The sequence below is a fragment of the Bos indicus genome, chromosome 18 (assembly GCF_029378745.1).
Source record: "Bos indicus isolate NIAB-ARS_2022 breed Sahiwal x Tharparkar chromosome 18, NIAB-ARS_B.indTharparkar_mat_pri_1.0, whole genome shotgun sequence".
In the NCBI taxonomy this organism is placed as follows: Eukaryota; Metazoa; Chordata; class Mammalia; order Artiodactyla; family Bovidae; genus Bos; species Bos indicus.
The window spans coordinates 26,420,277-26,438,258 of record NC_091777.1 but is presented as its reverse complement, the minus strand read 5'-3'; the positions used below and the strand labels follow the sequence as shown (position 1 = coordinate 26,438,258).

At 50.7% G+C, this 17,982-nt stretch overlaps 1 protein-coding gene across 1 annotated transcript in view; it reads left to right on the top strand.

The window, feature by feature from the left end:
• Positions 1–9,488: 9,488 nt before the first annotated feature.
• LOC109572130 (cyclic nucleotide gated channel subunit beta 1) overlaps positions 9,489–17,982 on the top strand; it is a 47,983-nt gene continuing 39,489 nt past the window's right edge. Inside the window, exons 1-3 of the mRNA XM_070770659.1 lie at positions 9,489–9,541; positions 10,206–10,242; positions 12,367–12,634. Coding sequence (XP_070626760.1) covers positions 12,412–12,634 — 223 coding nt within the window. The 5' untranslated portion in view covers positions 9,489–9,541; positions 10,206–10,242; positions 12,367–12,411. The remainder of the gene's footprint in view (positions 9,542–10,205; positions 10,243–12,366; positions 12,635–17,982) is intronic.

Here is a 17,982-nt window from a genome sequence, read left to right as displayed (position 1 = left end):
GTGGGAGGGTCTTCCCTGGTCAGAATCCAGGGTGCTTAGAGGGATAGGGGAGATAGGACTGTAGTCCAGGATGTGGTGGGCACCTCCTCTGTGAGGCAGGATAACATCTGTACCTGGAAGACAGGAGGCAGGAGTGGGGAGTGAGAACTCTTGGAAGGCAGACTGCCCCTGAGCCTGGCGTGAGGGAAACACCCTATAAAAGAAAGCCTTAATCTGCATCTCAGTTTGCTCATCTGTAAAATGGGAAATAAATCATAAAAGAGGGAAAATAAAATAGGGATAATAGTTATTCCCACTTCAAAAGGTTGACGTGAGGACTAATTGAGTTAATCCATGTAGGTCACTTAGTACCGGGCCTGGCACATAGTAAATGCTCAATAAGTGTAGCTGGTGCTATTGTTGTTATTATCCTGCATTATGAACAAAACTCCCAGAGTCAGAGGAGAAGACTTGAGGCCAGCTTCCACTGAAAGTCACCATTAGTAATTCACACCTGGCTTCAGGCCCACCAAGAGCCCTGGAGCTTTTGGGGACCACCTGCTCCCAGGTAATCTTCAGCTTTCTCCCATTTTTCCTGTCTGGGGGTGGGCTCAAGCTCCTGATGAACTTCCCCTGCACCCACTTCTGCCACGCTCACAGCCCCACTTTCTCTGCCAGGGACCAGAGTCCACAGAGTAATGTTGAAAGTGAGATCACGTCCATGAGAAAGTCAAGTTCCCTTGGAGCTGGAGCCTCCAGTTCAAGAGAAAATCTTTCTAGACTTCCAGAGGCAGGTTCTGAGATTATGGGCATGAAGGGTGCTGTCGGCAGGGGTGGCATCTGGAGAACAGGCAGTGAACAAGCTCTCTCTGTAGCCCTCGGGACATTCCAGGCCATTGCACCTTGATATGGCAGGGTGGACTTTGAGCATAGTGTCACCTCATGGTGTCACCTACAATTCTGTGTTTGGAAGCATCGTTTCTGTACAGACCTCCAGGAAGGAGGCCCTGCTGAGAAACAAAGACTAACTATAATTGAAAAGTGACAGTGTTAGTTGCTCAGTTGTGTCCGACTCTTTGTGACCCCATGGACTATAGCCCGCCAGGCTCCTCATTCCATAGGATTCTCCAGACAAGAATACTGGAGTGGGTTGCCCTTCCCTTCTCCAGGTGAGATCTTCCTGACCCAAGGATCGAACCTGGGTCTCCTGCATTGCAGGCAGATTCTTTACCATCTGAGCCACCAGAGAAGCCTTGTCTCAAAAGGAAAAAGAGAGGGGGAACTAATGGAAGGAGACAGGGTGAATTATTGTGGGCTTCAGCCCATCACTTTAGCACTGGCCTGGTCGTCAGTGGTCCCAGTGATGACTGCTGTTTCCGCTGCTTGGCTGAGAACTGGCGCGTGGCTGGTGATGACCAAGGCTCCCTGTGTGGTCCCTGGGACTCAGAGGCCCAGGCCCACTCTCTCCCATATCCTGTGTCCCCTGTAGTCAGCATCCTCCCTGGAGAGCAAGAGGAGTCGCATCTCATCCTAGAAGAGGTTGACCCTCACTGGGAGGAGGATGAACACCAGGAGGGCAGCACCAGCACCAACCCGCGGACCTCAGAGGCAGCTCCAGCTGATGAAGAGAAGGGCGAGGTGGTGGAGCAGACGCCCAGGTGGGAGCCAGAGAAGGCCCTGAAAAAAAGATTGTCTGGGAAGATAACAGGCATATGGTACAGAATCCCCATATGCAAAAGGGCAGAGAGCTGGGACCAAGCCTACCTTCTCCTCCCTCTCCCTCCCACCAGATACACATCTTTCTCCCCATGGGCACGACAGCTGCCAAGGTTCTTCTGTAACTTTCCAGGGCCTATCTGAGCATATGTGATCATGGATTCCCTTCATTTTTTGCACAAATATAGCATATCACATCCATCGATCTTACTACATTCATTCAACAATGTACCTTGAGATCTTTCCGCATTGATAACATGGAGATCATACTCATTTTTTTCAACAACTGCATAGAATTTCATTGTATGGATATGCCAGAATGTACTTAACTTGTCCACTATTGATGGCCGTTTTTATTATTTTAAATAATTCTGCCACAAGCACTCTTGTTACATGTCCCTGAATGTGCATATATGGATATCTGCAGGGTACATTTCCAGAAGGGAATTGCAGGGTCATCAAGGAAAGGAGTGTGTAACCATGGTAGTGATGGCCAGGCCACCCTCCGCAAGGACAGGAGCTTCTCAGTTCAGTCCCTGTGGAGTCTTAGCCGCTCAAGTCAGGAGGCCTCAGGTCCATAGGTCCATAGGTCCATGACCTACATTGCAAAGATGGGGAAACTGAGGACCAGGGAGAGTGAGGGGTGACCTAGGGTTGGCACCAGGGTGGTTGGGGGCCAAGACAGGCCCCTGATGCAGGGAGGGAGCCTTCATTGCTAGAGAGAGGCCAGGGCTCCCCACGTGCAGTCTTGTGGTTATAGGACATCCTACTGAGAACTGGGGCAGGAAGGGGACTTGGGGTGCAGCTAAAAATGACCTCGCCTCTTGCCTCTGACCTCAACTCAGGGAGCTGCCTCGGATTCAAGAGGAGAAAGAAGATGAGGAGGAGGAGAAGGAAGACGGAGAGGAGGAAGAAGAGGAAGGCAGAGAGAAAGAGGAGGAAGAAGGTGAAGAAAAAGAGGAGGAGGAAGGCAGAGAGAAAGAGGAGGAAGAAGGCGAAAAAAAAGAGGAAGAAGGCAGAGAGAAAGAGGAGGAAGAAGGTGGAGAGAAAGAAGATGAAGAAGGCAGAGAGAAAGAGGAGGAAGAAGGCAGAGGGAAAGAGGAAGAAGAAGGTGGAGAGAAAGAGGAAGAAGAAGGCAGAGGGAAAGAGGAGGTGGAAGGCAGAGAGGAGGAGGAAGACGAAGAGGAGGAGCAGGAGTAAGACACTTGTGCGCCTGGCTTAGGGATGACCCAGGGAGGGGCTGCCATGGCTTTTGGGGTGGGAATGCTTTCTGCTGCTCATGGGAGCTCCTCCCTTTGTTCTGTGCTGTGTGCTGAACCACTGAGCACTGATCAGAGAGGCTAGGGGGCTGCTGGGAGACCTCCACTGGGCTCATAATGACCTTGGGATTCACAATACCCAACACTCAACAACCACCCCCACCCCATCCACCCCTATACGGGCAAACAAATGTAGAATGCACTTCCACAAGAAGGGGGTTTTGGGGAGAGAATCCTGAACCGTGAGAGCTGGACAGAAGGGCAGATGGTGAGATGGATGCATGTGGAGGTGACGCACAGACTGCTGGGTGCCTGAGTGGGGTTAGTGGGTAAGAGGCTGGACCAGAGATGTAAAGGCAGGTGTCTAGTCTGGTAGACGGAATTGAAAGTGGGGCTAGAGGAGGTGCCCAGGGAGTGAGTATGGATGAAGGAGAGACCCAAAGGCCAGATCAGAGTTCAGGAGGAACCAGAAAGGACCAAGGAGGAGGAGAGGGAGATGAGAAGAGTGTGGGACCTGGAGGCCAGTTGGAAAGTGTTTCAAGGAGGCAGAAGTGAACTGCAGCCTCACGAGCAGCCTGCGTGGCCCAGGAAGAGTGACAGTGTAACTTGAAGTTGGGGAGATGATCCTTCAGAGGAGCCGGATTGTGAAGGCCTTGAACTTGACTTCCTGGGAGCAATAGGGAGCCACGGAAGGTTTGTGAGCAGGGGAGTGACGCAGGCTGGCAGCTGCACTGTGCAGAGATTGAAGCAGGAGGAGCATCGAGGTGGCTGGGTGATTTAATCTCTCCCCTGATCAGACCGGGTGATTTAGTCTTTCCCCTTGATTCACCCCCCTGGCATTGTTCCCTGTCCCTGTCGTTCTGCCCTCTGTGGTACCCCTTGGCCCACACCCTGCCTCCCTGTCCCTTTGGCTATGGCCTAAGGCAAGATAGCACCGCGAGTGTTAGGAGCCCAAGCTTTGCTTCTCTCAGCAGAGTGACCCGGGTGAGCAGCAGGTGGGCATAGATCTTCTGCCTCTGTATCTGTAAAATGGGAGGTCTGGCAGTGGGGATAATAGCCCCTGCTGAGTGGCCAGAGGGCCGGCTGGGAACAGATGCAGTAGGACCTGGTGTGGAGTATGCGGTCCATCAAAAACTACCAAACTTCTCATCTCTACTAAGGGTCGCTTTTAGTCTCAGTCAGGAAACAGTTAAATCATGAGACCACATAGGATTTGGGAGCTAGAAGCCTGCTTAGTCTCATCTGCTTTGAGTCCACGCTTGCCCAGTTCACATATAATCTTTCCATCCTTAGCAGGAGGCCACATAACTACTTGCTTGCCTCCAATAATGGGGTGCTCACAACCTCTAAAGGCTATTGATTCCATCCACACATACCTCTGACTTAGAAAATTATGTCTACTGCCAAAACTAAGAGTGCTTCCTTTTGGCTTCTGTAACCTGGTCCTAATTCTGCCCTCTAGGCCCCTCCAGAGCCAGGATGCTCTCACTCCCTTAGGTGAAGACCTTAGGTGCTGCCTGGGTTTTCATTAGTACAGCCCTATCTGCTCTCTCCTTTCCTCTTGCCTCTGGGTATAGTGCAGAGCCCTGAGCTGTTCTGCCAGAACACACACATGCCCAACACTCAGGCCTACAAATCCCTTTATATGCCATGGCTCTTGAACTAAACACCACTGGAAGGCCAGGGAGCCAATGCACCCAGGCACACATACTAACTACACATATGTTCTCTGCCTAATACACACGGGCACTCCACACATATCTGCACTGTGCATACACACCTGCACACAGACACAGATGTGCTGGGTTATGTGCACACTTACGTGTTGTCAGGGCACTTATACCCACACACAGCCTGCAGACAGGCACAGGTGCATTCACCTGCATGTATCCACACTATACACAAGCACACGCATACAGTTACCTACAAACACTGCCAGGCACGTACCTGATCACACAAATATTTGCCCAGAACTTCAAACTCAGGGAACTTTGGGACCTAGGGCCCCAAGTAAGGACAAGGGTCTTGTGATGACAGAGTGGCTGATCCCAGGCACAATGCCAGAGGCTGTCAGGCGTGGGACAGGCGGCTGGGCTGTTGCTGCCTGGGGAAGGATGCTCTTGCCAGCTCTGTGGAGACACAGGGGTTACTGATGACGCGCAGGCCCTGGTAACGGGCAGATGGTCGCCTAGCGACCTGATCTCTGCTGGCAACAGCTCGGCTTTTCCTAGCAACCACAGCCTTTTGGTCCCCACCTGGTCTCCCTGGGGGCGTTTCTGCAGAGTTCCCCGCACATCCCCTCAATCTGATTAGAAGCAGGAAGGATTGGAGGCTCATCCACCACTCAAGTCACACTAGCTCTGGAGTTCGCCTTGCAGACTCGGGGCTGGGCCAGGGCTCCCCATTTCTCCACTGGCACGCACCGACCTGGGGCTTGGGATGAATGTCATTGCCCCCCCCTGAGCTCCTGCATCATGGGCGTCCCTGTTGGCAAAGACAGCAAGACCCAAGTAGGTGCCTGATTCTCCCTAAGGGCTCCCCTCCGTTCTTTCGGGGTTGAGGGATGCTGGGCGAAGAGTCTACAGTGAGGTCCTTGAGCTGGGGACACGGCCTGCTTTGTGACTTGAGGGAGGAGCAATGGGCTGGTAAACTCTTGCCAGAGGCTATAGCTGCTGCTTCCCACATCTTTAACTCAGAGAGCCAGGATCTCTGTGTTCCCCGCCTCAGCCGGTCTGTCTGAGCCCCTGCTTGCAAATCCCAGGAATTTGGGAGCTTTCCAGAAGCTCATGGCCTGCTGCTTCTGGGCAGGTCAGGCGGGGGCCTTGGCAGGCAGTGGGAACACTCCCAACCAGGGGCAATAAGATTTTTGTGTACATGGGTCCCCAAACAGCCCCTGGTGAGGCTGACAGGGGCACCGTAGGGCCTGTTATGGTGTATCAAGAGCTAGAGTTGTTTGTGTAAAATGTTCTTCCATCTCCGTGGGTGATTCATAGATCGCCTCCTCCTCTGGGATTAATAATAACTATGACAGGAACAGTCTTAATAACAGCTGTCAAATATTTGATGAACACTTGTGTTCCCTGCCACATGCTGTGCCAGGGTTCCTACTGCCAATCCCATTTCACAGATGAGAGAACTGAGGCCCAGAGACAGCAGCCCACACATCCAGGGTGCCCTGGCAGCAAGCGCAGAGCTGGGATTGTGTCCCAGGTCAGGCTGGGGTCTTAAGCAGACATCTGGTACTGCAGACAAGGAATGGTTCAACTTACCTGTGTTTAGAGATGGAGAATCCAGATGACTCTGGACAGGGGGAGATTTTTTGACTTTTCTCTTAGCTTCTTACTGGCACTTCTGACCTCACTCAAATAAGCCAGGCTGGGACTTCCCTGGCAATCCAGTGGTTAGGACTCTGTGCTTCCAATGCAGGGTTATGGCTCTGATCCCTGGTCAGGGAACTAAGATCCCACATGCCATGCAGTGTGGCCAAAAAACAAAAAAAAAAGGCCAGGCTGTATGGTAGAGGCTGCACAAGTCCTACCCATTTGCTGCTGCTGCTGCTGCTGCTGTCGCTTCAGTCATGTTCGACTCTGTGTGACCCCATAGACGGCAGCCCACCAGGCTCCCCCATCCCTGGGATTCTCCAGGCAAGAACACTGGAGTGGGTTGCCATTTCCTTCTCCAATGCATGAAAGTGAAAAGTGAAAGAAGTCGCTCAGTTGTGTCCGACTCTTAGCGACCCCATGGACTGCAGCCTACCAGGCTCCTCCATCCATGGGATTTTCCAGGCAAGAGTACTGGAGTGGGTTGCCATTGCCTTCTCCACCTACCCATTTGACTGATAAGCAAATGGAGGCTTCCCAGGGACTTGCTTTCCAGGCCTGATTCTATAATGAGCAAGACCCCAGCAAGTCTCTGACTGGGACTGTGGGAAGTTCATTTCCTGGGCCTTCGTGCTCTGAGAACCGAGGAGGCCACTGCATCTGTTTCAGGGAAGGAGAGTCAAGTCAGCTTCTTGCAGCACCAGCCCATCCACCCCTTCCAGGCAGGGCCTTCTTCTTTGTTAGGCTTGAGGGCATGGTTTCTGTAATACTTTTAGAAGCCCTCCAAGAACATGGGCTTCCCAAGTGGTGCTAGTGGTAAAGAACCCGCCTGCCAGTGTAGGAGATATAAGAGATACAGCTTTGATCCTTGAGGTGGGAAGATCCCCTGGAGGAAGGCATACCAACCCACTCCAATATTCTTGCCTGGAGAATCCCAAGGACAGGGGAGCCTGGCGGGCTACAGTCCATAGGGTCAGAAAGCGCAGACACAACTGAAGCGACTTAGCATGCAACTGCTAAGTCACTTCAGTCGTGTCCGACTCTGTGCGACCCCATAGACGGCAGCCCACCAGGCTCCCCCGTCCCTGGGATTCTCCAGGCAAGAACACTGGAGTGAGTTGCCATTTCCCTCTCCAATGCATGAAAGTGAAAAGTGAGAGTGGGGTGCCATTGAAAAGCAGACCCAACAAATGAATTTTAAGATGGAAGAGAATATTTTAAATATAATATTAACATGTTAATCTTCATATAAATGCAGTCACAAAATAGAATTTTAAAAATATATTTATGGAGGAAGGGGCCCATGTAGGCTGAAGTGCCAAGCCCTGTGAAAGTCATAATATGCCTTTTTCTTTAAGAAAATCTGTTTCTTCCTGGGCAGGATAGAATCTGACAACTCAAGGCCCCTCACAATGGAAATATGTATACAATGAAGAGAAAGAAAATGTGTTGGGTGCTTAAATCCTCCAGACACTCACGTCACTCATCCACATCACCTGGGGCTGTGCAGACACTCAGAGGCTGGCAGTGGAGTATTAAGGACTTGGCACTGGGGTCAGATATACCCATCTTTTATCCAGGTTCACCTGGTACAGGGTATGTGACCTTGGCCAGGCCATCTGACCTCTCTGAGCCTCCAATTACTAAGCTCAAATGGGATCAATCGCAGCTGGGCTCTTAGGGTCATTTGGGTGAGGATTTGGTGGGACAAGTGCTTGGCCCTGTGCCTGGCACTCAGCCCTTGGGAACTGCTGTGATAATATGATTGCTGGCTGATTCCTTCTCCCAGGCTGCTGTCTCCAAATCAACTGGGCCCCATCTCCTCACCCACCTCAGAGGCTGAGACTTGCCCCTTTGGGTAGAGGATGGGGGATCCAGGTTTTCTGGGCAGCAGACGCTAAAGAGCGTCCTCCGTGAGCCCCTCAGTGACAATGGTCCATGGTGTGGGTTGAGGCTGCTAGGAGGCCGGATCTAATTCTAACCACAAAAATCACATTAGCCCTTGGTCCCAAGCCATCATTTTAATCCAGAGATTGCACACAGGCATCTCAGGGCCCAATTTAGCCTGGAGACAGGCTCTTTGAGATATTGACATATTAATATAGATGTCAATATAGATCATACAGATTTTAATATAGATATTAGTTTGGATTAATTATCAGCCTCTAAAGATGGGGAGATTCCACATTCAAATGTGTATGTAGTTCAGTCTTTTCTTGAAAATCAGCAGATCTGGCCGCGGGGCACCCATTCCAGGCAGAATGGGGTTGCTGATTCAGATGGGCAGGGGTTCTCTGATTTGCCATATTCTCCTCTGCTCCCTATAGTCTAACCCTGGCCCCTGTCACTCATGTATGCCTTTGCCTGGGCCAGGGGCCCCTGAAACCTTCAGCAGTTGCAGTGTGGCTCTGATCTCATGGCATGCAAAGAAATCAGGGTGTGTGTCTGTCTTGTGTGATGTGGGACAATATGCTGTGTGGTTTTGGTCAGGCCAATTGACCTCTCTGGGCCTCACTTTTCTCATACCTCCTTCTCTGCCTCCATCTTTAAGGTTGTTTGGAGACTCCAAGAGGGGAAATGCTGGGCATAGGTTTTGAACACCATACAGTGCCCATTAGTCTTCCCTGCTGGAGAGGATGTTTCCTCAACACCGTGCTCCAGAATTTTCTTTGCACATGCTGTTCTTGTTTCCTGGACACCATTCCCCACCTGTTTCCAACCCAATCTCCTCTGGGAAGCCCTCCTTCCTAGCAGAATTGTGGCTTTGTCCTTCACAGCTGCTTGCTCCAGCACATGACGCAGACTGTGAGATTGTTAATAGGACGTGGTATCTGCCGCCTGCCCGGTGCCGGGAGCTTCAGAAGGCCGAGGACCGATCCTTAGGCATCTTTGTGCCCCAGCTCCTCACAGAGCCTGGCACTCAGCACAGCTGGGAAAACATTTAATATCCCTAACCCCAGACCTTGCCTCCTGCCCCCTCGCAGTCACAGTGTCCTGCTGGATAGTTATCTGGTGCCACAGAGCGAGGAGGACCAGAGTGAAGAAAGTGAAACCCAGGACCAGAGTGAAGTGGGCGGAGCCCAGGCCCAGGGCGAAGTGGGCGGAGCCCAGGCCCCGAGTGAAGAAAGTGAAACCCAGGACCAGAGTGAAGTGGGCGGAGCCCAGGACCAGAGTGAAGTGGGCGGAGCCCAGGCCCAGGGCGAAGTGGGTGGAGCCCAGGAGCAGGACGGAGTAGGCGGAGCCCAGGACCAGAGCACCTCAGACCAGGTATGGAGCAGCGTCAGGCCTCGTGCCCCGGCTACCTTGGATTCCTGGGCCTAAGTCAGTGGAAGGGACTGGGGCCTTGTTCACTTTGTTTACGGAGGGTGAGGGTTCAGCTGATGAGATGCCCACTGAATAGAGAAGAGTGGGATGGTAGTTGCTGTAAGGCCCTGCTTGTGTCAGGGATCAGATGGCATCAAGAAGGGCCTTGGCGACATGGCCATGAGTGGGCAGCAGCGGTCCTAGACTCCAGTCCTCATATGGCTATGTGACCCTAGGTAAGACCTTACCTTGGGCCTCAGTGGTCACCTCTGTAAAATGGGGCTAAAAACCTCTCTCCAGAGTTTTGTACATGGCTGTAGGCTGTGAAATGTGGTGCCAGGCGGAGAGTGCCATGGGGGCTGCTTTAGTTGCTTTGTCTCCACACACAGAGAGTTGCCAGAGAATTTCCCCTCATGGTATGTGACGGGCCCAGGTGTTGGGGCCTGGGGCTCCTGTGTGCACTGGATGCTCCAGAAGGTGGGCTGAAGGTGTGACCAGTGGGCAGGGTAAGGAGTAGACTTGGGCCCATGAAGATGCCTGAGGGCAGATCCCCCGACACTGGCTGGGCTGGACCAGGGCAGGTATGGTTGGATGGTTATCACTTGGGTTTCTGCTTTATCTTTCACAGGAGCTGCAAGAAGAGGCCTTGGCCGACAGCTCAGGAGGTAGGTGTGCAGTGGGGGTGGGGTTGCATAAGAATGTCCAGGCTTCTTTGAGGCTGGGGGCAGCCGGGGCACAGGGGCAAGCCCTCCCCCTCTGCCTCTCAATTCCTTCCCCTCCCCAACTCATCCCATCCTCAGGCAAAACCCATTTTCTGCATCTTAGGACCACATAACCAGAGTCTGATGATGTATTTCAAGGGCCCCAAGGGAATTGCCTTAGACCCTGTCCCCCACCTTCCCCCGATCCCTACCCCACCAGGACTCCAGGTGTGTGTATGCTCACTCACTCAGTCCTGTGTGACTCTGCAATCCCATGGACTGTAGCTCACCAGGCTCTTCTGTCCATGGGATTCTCCAGCCAAGAATACTGGAGCAGGTTGCCATTTCCTACTGGGGAATCTTCCCGACCCAGGGATCGAACCCACATTTCTTGCATCTCCTGCATTGACAGGCGGGTTCCTTTCCACTACACCACCTGGGAAACCCCAGGACCCCAGGAGGCCTAGGGAAACCCTACTCCTAGCTAATCCCTCCTGCCAACCTCTTCATTGGGTCCACAACTCTCTAGGCTACAGACTAGTGAGAATTTGGCTCAAATGTATCATACCTGAATGAAGATTGGGACCAGAGCTTGCTAAAAGCATGTCCTAGACCCTGTGTCTTTTGAGTTTTTCCTTACTGCTGAGATCTTTGGTACAAGTTTGGTCATTTGTCACTCCGACTCCTAATCCTGAGAACTTTAGGGACGACAGGCCAGAGTCTAGGGGAGTGAGGCCAGCTGGACACTGAACCCAGGCCTTGCAAACCTCCACAATCCTCAAGGCACTAGTAGTGCTCCAGACACCCTGGGAGGCACACAGACCATTTTATAGATGAGAAAACGGAGGCTTTGTGTGGGCAGCAAGGACACAGACCTTCATGTCACTCCTGGCTCCCCCCCTTCCTTTCTGTGTGACCTGGAGCCAGTCTGTGACCTCTCTTAACTGTGGCTTCCAAGTCAAGAAGAGGGGGCAGTAACAGTACCTACCTCACTGGGTTGTTGGGCAGAGTAGGGGTGACCAGGCATCCCTGGCCCTGAAGGAAGAGACCATAATTGGGGTCATGAGCCTGTTTCCTAGGCAACCAGTGTTGGAGATGGGATGGACCCAGCTGTCTTAACCCAGGTGTCCTGAGTCTGCTTCCCACCTGGTCTTTGAAAAACATCCTCTGTTAACTTTAACCCAAATCTACTGGAAACCTACTAAGTCTGCACCCCACAAAGATGAGCAAGACCAGGATCAGGGGGTGCAAACTAGGGTTCCATGGGGCTGGTTCCACGCCCTTCCCCAGGTCATTTGGAAGCAGGTGGCCTGAGAATCACACTTTGAGAAACACTGAGGCATGGCCCTCTGTCTGCCGCCACTTGAAAGTGTGGCTGTCAAACCAGCAGCTTTGGTGTCACCTGGGAGCTGCTTCAGAATGCAGAATCCAGGCCCCACACCACCCAGCTGAAGCAGAAACTGCTCTGTGACAAGATCCCTGGAGGTTTCTCTGCACATTTGTGTTTGAGAGGCAGTGGCCTTGAGTCGTGGTTCTCATGACTGCGATTGCAATCATTTGGGGGAGATTTAAAAAAATCCTGGTGCCAGTCCTCACCTCAGACCATTAAATCAGAATCTCTGGGGGTGGGCCTGGGCATCAGGCATTTCCAGGCCTCCCTAGGCAATTCCAATATGCAGCCTATTTGGGGAACCAGGAACCTAGGAAAAGTTATTGTGTCTGGTTGGAAGTCAAATTAATTGAGCTCCAGGGTTTCTTTAGGATGGAAAATCCTACCGGATTAAGAATGTTTAAGTGTTAGCCTAAGAGCCTGAGGAGTTCTAGGTTCTTTGATTGTAAAGTAGGAAATGCTATGATGGTTGGTTAAGGAGAGAAAGTGCCAGAACTGGGTGGTGCTCAGAGCTGTCTCTCAGAGCTGTGGGTGGACCAGCCACACGACTGGTGTTGCCCTCGAGGGACAAGAGTGGTGCTTCAGACTCTGAGTGCACTCCTGCGAGTGCACGTGGGCACTGGGCTGGTCTGTGTTGACACCGGTGGGGAAGAGCCCCACATTCTCTGCCTCTCCCAACTCTTTGCTCCTCATTGCAGTCCCCAGGGTCCTGCCTCTGCCTAAGACCCCCTGGCCTCAGCATTATGGCTAAACCAGGCCGGGACATGGAGCTGAATCACCTAGTCCAGGACCAGTCACCTGGCCAAGTGACCCCCAGGCTTGCCTCCCGCAACCTGGTGGAGCACCTCCCCAATGTGCCCAGCTACCGCCCCCCCATCACCCGCATCCCTGTCCTCATCTCCCGGAGGACAAACTTATCCAACTCCAGCTTCGTCAAGGAGACCAGGAGCTCAGTCCGTCGTCTAGGTAGCGTGAAACTGCCCACCCAGCATGCTGGTGTCTGTGTTGTGTGTTTCTGCATGGCTTGGGCTGTTTTCTGCATGGGTGCTGTGGTCTTGGTGTGGGACTGCTATTTGGGCTCCTGGAAAACCACCCCTTTTTCCTCTGCTGACCAGTGTCTTCGCCTTGCTTTGTGGTGATTTAAGGCATAATAGTACCCTTCTCTCTGTGCCTAAAATTCCACAATTAGCTATTCATTTTTGGGGGTTAAACGTGGCATTTTGCAGATCATCAGTTTTTATATGGGTTAGTCACTCATACCCTAGTTTAGAGAAGTCATTCAGATCTCCAGGCCAATGAAGAGGCTTGGATCAAGGAGCTGGGTCAGGGGGAAGAATAATCAGAGGGAAATGGACCAGGAGATGAGGTGAAGGTCCATTGCAGACAGAATCTACTGACCTTGAGAGTTTGCTGGGAGCTGGACTTTCTGAGGACTGTGGCTGTCTGCCCAGCAAATTCCCTTTCAGGAAAGGAGAGGCCCCCAGGTGTTGACAGGCAGACCCAGAGGAGAGGTGTCCTTAGGGGCCAGTGCAGAGAGAGAGCCTGTCTGGACCCATTTAATTGTGACAGGGTCCCCATAGTGGCCTTCGGGCTCCTGCTATTTGCTGCCTGCTGACAAAGAGCTGGGGGACATACTGGTGCCTCGCGGCAAATCCCTGTCACTTTGAGTCTGCCTTGACTCAAACCAGACCTGCCCGTTTTGCCTTTGATTCATCTGTTTGTTTCTGGATGACCCTGGGCAAAGTTGTCTGTGATATCCATAGGCAGGTCAAGCTGAACATTTCATGAGAAGAGATCCACTCTTATTCTCCCCTCCTCCTGTCTTGAGGTGGGCAGAGTGGGGGTGAGGTGGAGTAAGATCAGCCCGCCTGGCCAAGTGACCCCAGGGCTTGTTCGGTTAGCAGGGACAGCGTAACACCTGGGGTTGGGGGTGGCGGTGGCTCGGGGTGGCTCAGGGCTGTCTCTCAGAGCTCCTGGATAGACGTCATGACCGGTGACGTTCTCCACATGAGCTACTGGGGATGACACGCCAAGCTCAGTCTTCCAGGCCAGCCCTAAATCTCACTCCAAAGGGTCCCGCATGTCCTCCACCCTTGCATCACTTCTTGATTTTTGTATATTCTGTATCAACTCTGCCGGAAGAGAGCGTGGCAACCCACTCCAGTATTCTTGCCTGGAGAATCCCATGGACAGAGGAGCCTGGAGGGCTACAGCTTATAGGATCACAAAAAGTCGGACATGACTGAAGTGACTTAGCACACACGCATGCAACCATGCACCAACTCTGCACTTATTTGCTTACTCACTTTTTCATTCAATTCAGTGTATTTAAATAGGAAGCTTTACATTATAATTCAAATGGAAAACCAGCCTGGCCTGCCATAAATAGAAGGGCATAAATAGAAATAACCACAAAGACATGGGGAACTAGGTCGTGTTGGTAATTTCTGGTGAGGTGGGGGCCTGCTGAAGGCTCACAGCTGAGTCTGCGGAAGGGAACTAGGACATGTCTGGGAGGCGTTGAGGCCATAGCAGCACTAACCTGAGGTTTCCTCTCTGCCCAGGCTGGATCCAGAGAGAACGGGAAAGGGGGGAGTGGTCTCATTCTGTGTCATCCTTTGTCTTGGCTGTGCCATCTAAAATCATCACGTGCCTTCTCTGGTTCCTGGGAGCCCCATGCTTTGAGAAACAGTCGCAGTGACCCATTGGGACGGTGGTCTGAACCAACTGTGATTGACACACGATGATTTTAGATGGTATGGCCGAGGCAATGACAGCATGCAGTGACAAGATTATTTCCATTTCAGTGGCTCTGCGTGGCACAGAAGTCTGTATGTAGGCTGGTCACCAACCTCAGGATGGGCTGAGAATTTTAGCTTTGGAGCCAGGATGCCTGGGTCCAAATCTGGGCTCTGCTGCGGGTTTCTTAACCTCTCTGTGCTTCATTTCCTTCTCCACAAAATGGGGACAATGATAAACAATGACCTCATAGAATGGCTGGGAATGACGAAAGGGTTTATATATACATATAAATAAAGCACTTAGAGTTTAGTGAAACAAATGCCTAGTAGGCACATAGGAAGTGCTTAACAGTAAATATTATTATTCTCTAAACCAATTTAAGCATACAATATTATTCTTTGTGTTCTTAGTCACAGATTCTTATTCTATAAATCAGTATAATATAAACAAATATGATTTCTGTTTTGAGTTCCTACTCTGTCAAACTGGCAGGAAATGAAACATTGGGTTTAGGAGGTCCCCCTACCTTTGAGAGTGACTGAGTTTGTAGGGTCTTATGCAGGGTGAGGTAGAGGGTGAGGGGACCACGTGGTCCCTCCCAGGCTCCCTGGGACAGCCTCATGGATGCTGAGGCTACGTGTTTTTTTGCTGCCAGGGGGCCATTCTGGAAGCACCCGGGGCCCTGAGCATTTCTGAGAAGCTGCCTTAGTCCTGGCTGCCTCCATGCCCCCAGCCCACCTCCAGCTCCCCTCTCCCGAGGTCTGTGGGAGGCAGGGGGAGGTCCCTGCCACCCCATGGCTCTCTCCTGCTTTGCACAACCTGGGGCACCTCTGTTGAGTCTAGCAAAAGTCCTGCTCATCCTCTTTTCCTGAGGGCTTAGGGTTAGTACAACAAATGCCCCAGAATCTTGAGGTCTGCTTATGTTCCCTCCACCAACTTTCATAATGTGCTGGCTTTTCCCATGTGGCCATTAAAAACAGCTCACATATCCAAATGTTTCAAAACGCACCCCTCCACGTTTTGGGGGTGTGCACCTGCCTTGCTGGTACCCAGACCTGCACCTGGCTACTACTGCGTGGCTTGGCCCAGGTGTAGTGGGGAGTGGGGGCACCCTTCCAGCCCCTCAGCATCCTCTGAGCTCTGCCTAGGGGCACACCTGTCCCCACAGTCCCGGGGGAGGGTAATGAAGCCCAAAACAGGGACACACCCAGTCTCCCCAGGGAGGATCTGATTCTCAGGATGCAAGGCCTCTCAGAAGTCAGGAGAGGAGCTGAGGGGATTATTTCTGGGGGCTCTTGGCAGATGCAAAAATAAGAAAGTACCAAAGGTCACAGGGGTAACAGGCATTACAAAAACAGTCTGCCACCCTTGATTGTAGGAAGCTTCCAAATGTCTCCATTCGAGGCCCTTCAAGAGTGTGAGGCCCTGAAGAGGTAAAATTGTCACTACATGCAGATGACATGATACTATACGTAGGAAACCCTAAAGGCTCCACGCAAACACTGCTGCTGCTGCTGCTGCTGCTGCTGCTACATCGCTTCAGTCGTGTCCAACTCTGTGTGGCCCCATAGACGGCAGCCCACCAGGCTCCCCTGTCCCTGGGATTCTCCAGGCAAGAACACTGGAGTGGGTTGCCATTTCCTTCTCCAATGCATGAAAGTGAAAGGTGAAAGTGAAGTTGCTCAGTCGTGTCCGACTCTAGCGACCCCATGGACTGCAGCCTACCAGGCTCCTCCATCCATGGGATTTTCCAGACAAGAGTACTGGAGTGGGGTGCCATTGCCTTCTAATAAATGAATTTAGCGAAGTAGCGGGATTCAAGATTAATATTAAAAAATGAGTTGCAACACTTTATAATAACAATGAAACATCAGAAAAGGAATGTAAAAAAAAAAAAAAAGAAAGAAACCCTTTAAAAATAGCACCAAAAAAAAAAAAAAAAGGACTTACCCAGTGGTAAAGTGGTTAAGAATCTGCCTGCCAAAGTAGGGGACGTGGGTTTGATCCCTGGTTTGGGAGGATTCTACATGCCTTGGAGCAACTAAGCCTGTGCGCTGCCACTACCGAGCCTGCATGTTGCAACTCCTGAAGCCCACGCTCTAAAACAAGAGAAGCTACTGCAATGAGAAGCCCACGCACTGCAACTAGAGAGTAGCTCCTGCTTGCCACAGCTGGAGAAAATCCTGCACCCAGCAACGAAGGCCCAGTGCAACCAAAAATAAATTAAAAGAAACACAAAACACCTAGGAATAAACCTGACCAAAGAGGTGAAAGACTAATATGCTGAAAACTGTAAAATATCAGTAAAGCAAATTAAAGAGGATTCAAAGAAATGGAAAGATATCCCATTCCCTTCCAAGAGGATTGCAAGGATTAATATTGTTAAAATGGCAATTTTATCCAAAGCAATGTGCAAATTTAGTATGATACCTATCAAAATACCCAAGACATTTTTCACAGAACTAGAACAAGGAATCAAAAAAATTTTATAAGGACTATTAAAGACCCAGAATTGCCAAAGCAATCCTGTGAGGCGGCCTAGGGATGGGGGCCATGGAGCAAGAGGCATAATTCTCCCAGACTTCAGATAATACTACAAAGCTATAGTAAAATCAAAACAGGGTTGTAAGGGTATAAAAATGGACATGCAGATCTATGGAACAGTGAAAATAGAGCCTAGAAATAAACCCATACACCTATGACCAATTAATCTCCAACAAAGGAGGCAAGAATATAAAATGGGTAAAAGACAGTCTCTTTAGCAAGTGGTGCTGGGAAAGTTACCTGCATGTAAATAAGTGAAGTTCGAACATACCCTCACACCATATACAAAAATGAAATGGCTTGAAGACTTAAACCTAAGACATGACATGTAAAACTCCTAGAAGAGAGCATAGGCAAAACATTCTCTGACATAAATCGTACCAATGCTTTCTTAGTTCAGTCTCCCAAGGCAATAGAAATAAAAAACAAAAATAAATAAATGGGACCTAATCAAACTTTTACAAGCTTTTGCACAGCAGAGGAAATCATGAAAAAGGGAGAAAGAAAGAAAAGACAGCCTATGGAATGGGAGAAAATATTTGCAAATGAGTTGATGGACAAGGGCTTAGTCTCCAAAATATACAAACAGTTCCTACCACCACCACCACCACCACCAGAACAGCTCCGTTGAAAAATGGGCAAAAGACTTTAATAGGCATTTCTTCAAAGAAGATGTACAGATGACCAGTAAGCACATGAAAAGATGCTAACAGCATTGATTATTAGAGAAATGCAAATCCAAACTAGAAGGTACCACTTCACATTGATCAGAATGACCATCGTGAAAAAGTCTACAAATAACAAATGTTGGAGAGGGTATGGAGAAAAGGGAACCCTCCTACACCGCTGGTAGGAATGTAGGTTGGTACAGCCACTGAGGAGAACAGTGTGGAGGTTCCTCAGAAAACTAAAAATTGAATTACCAGATGATCCAGAAATCCCACTCCTGGTCATATACCTGGACAAAGCTATAATTCAGAAGATACATCACCCCTATGTTCATGGCAGTACTGTTTACAATAGTCAAA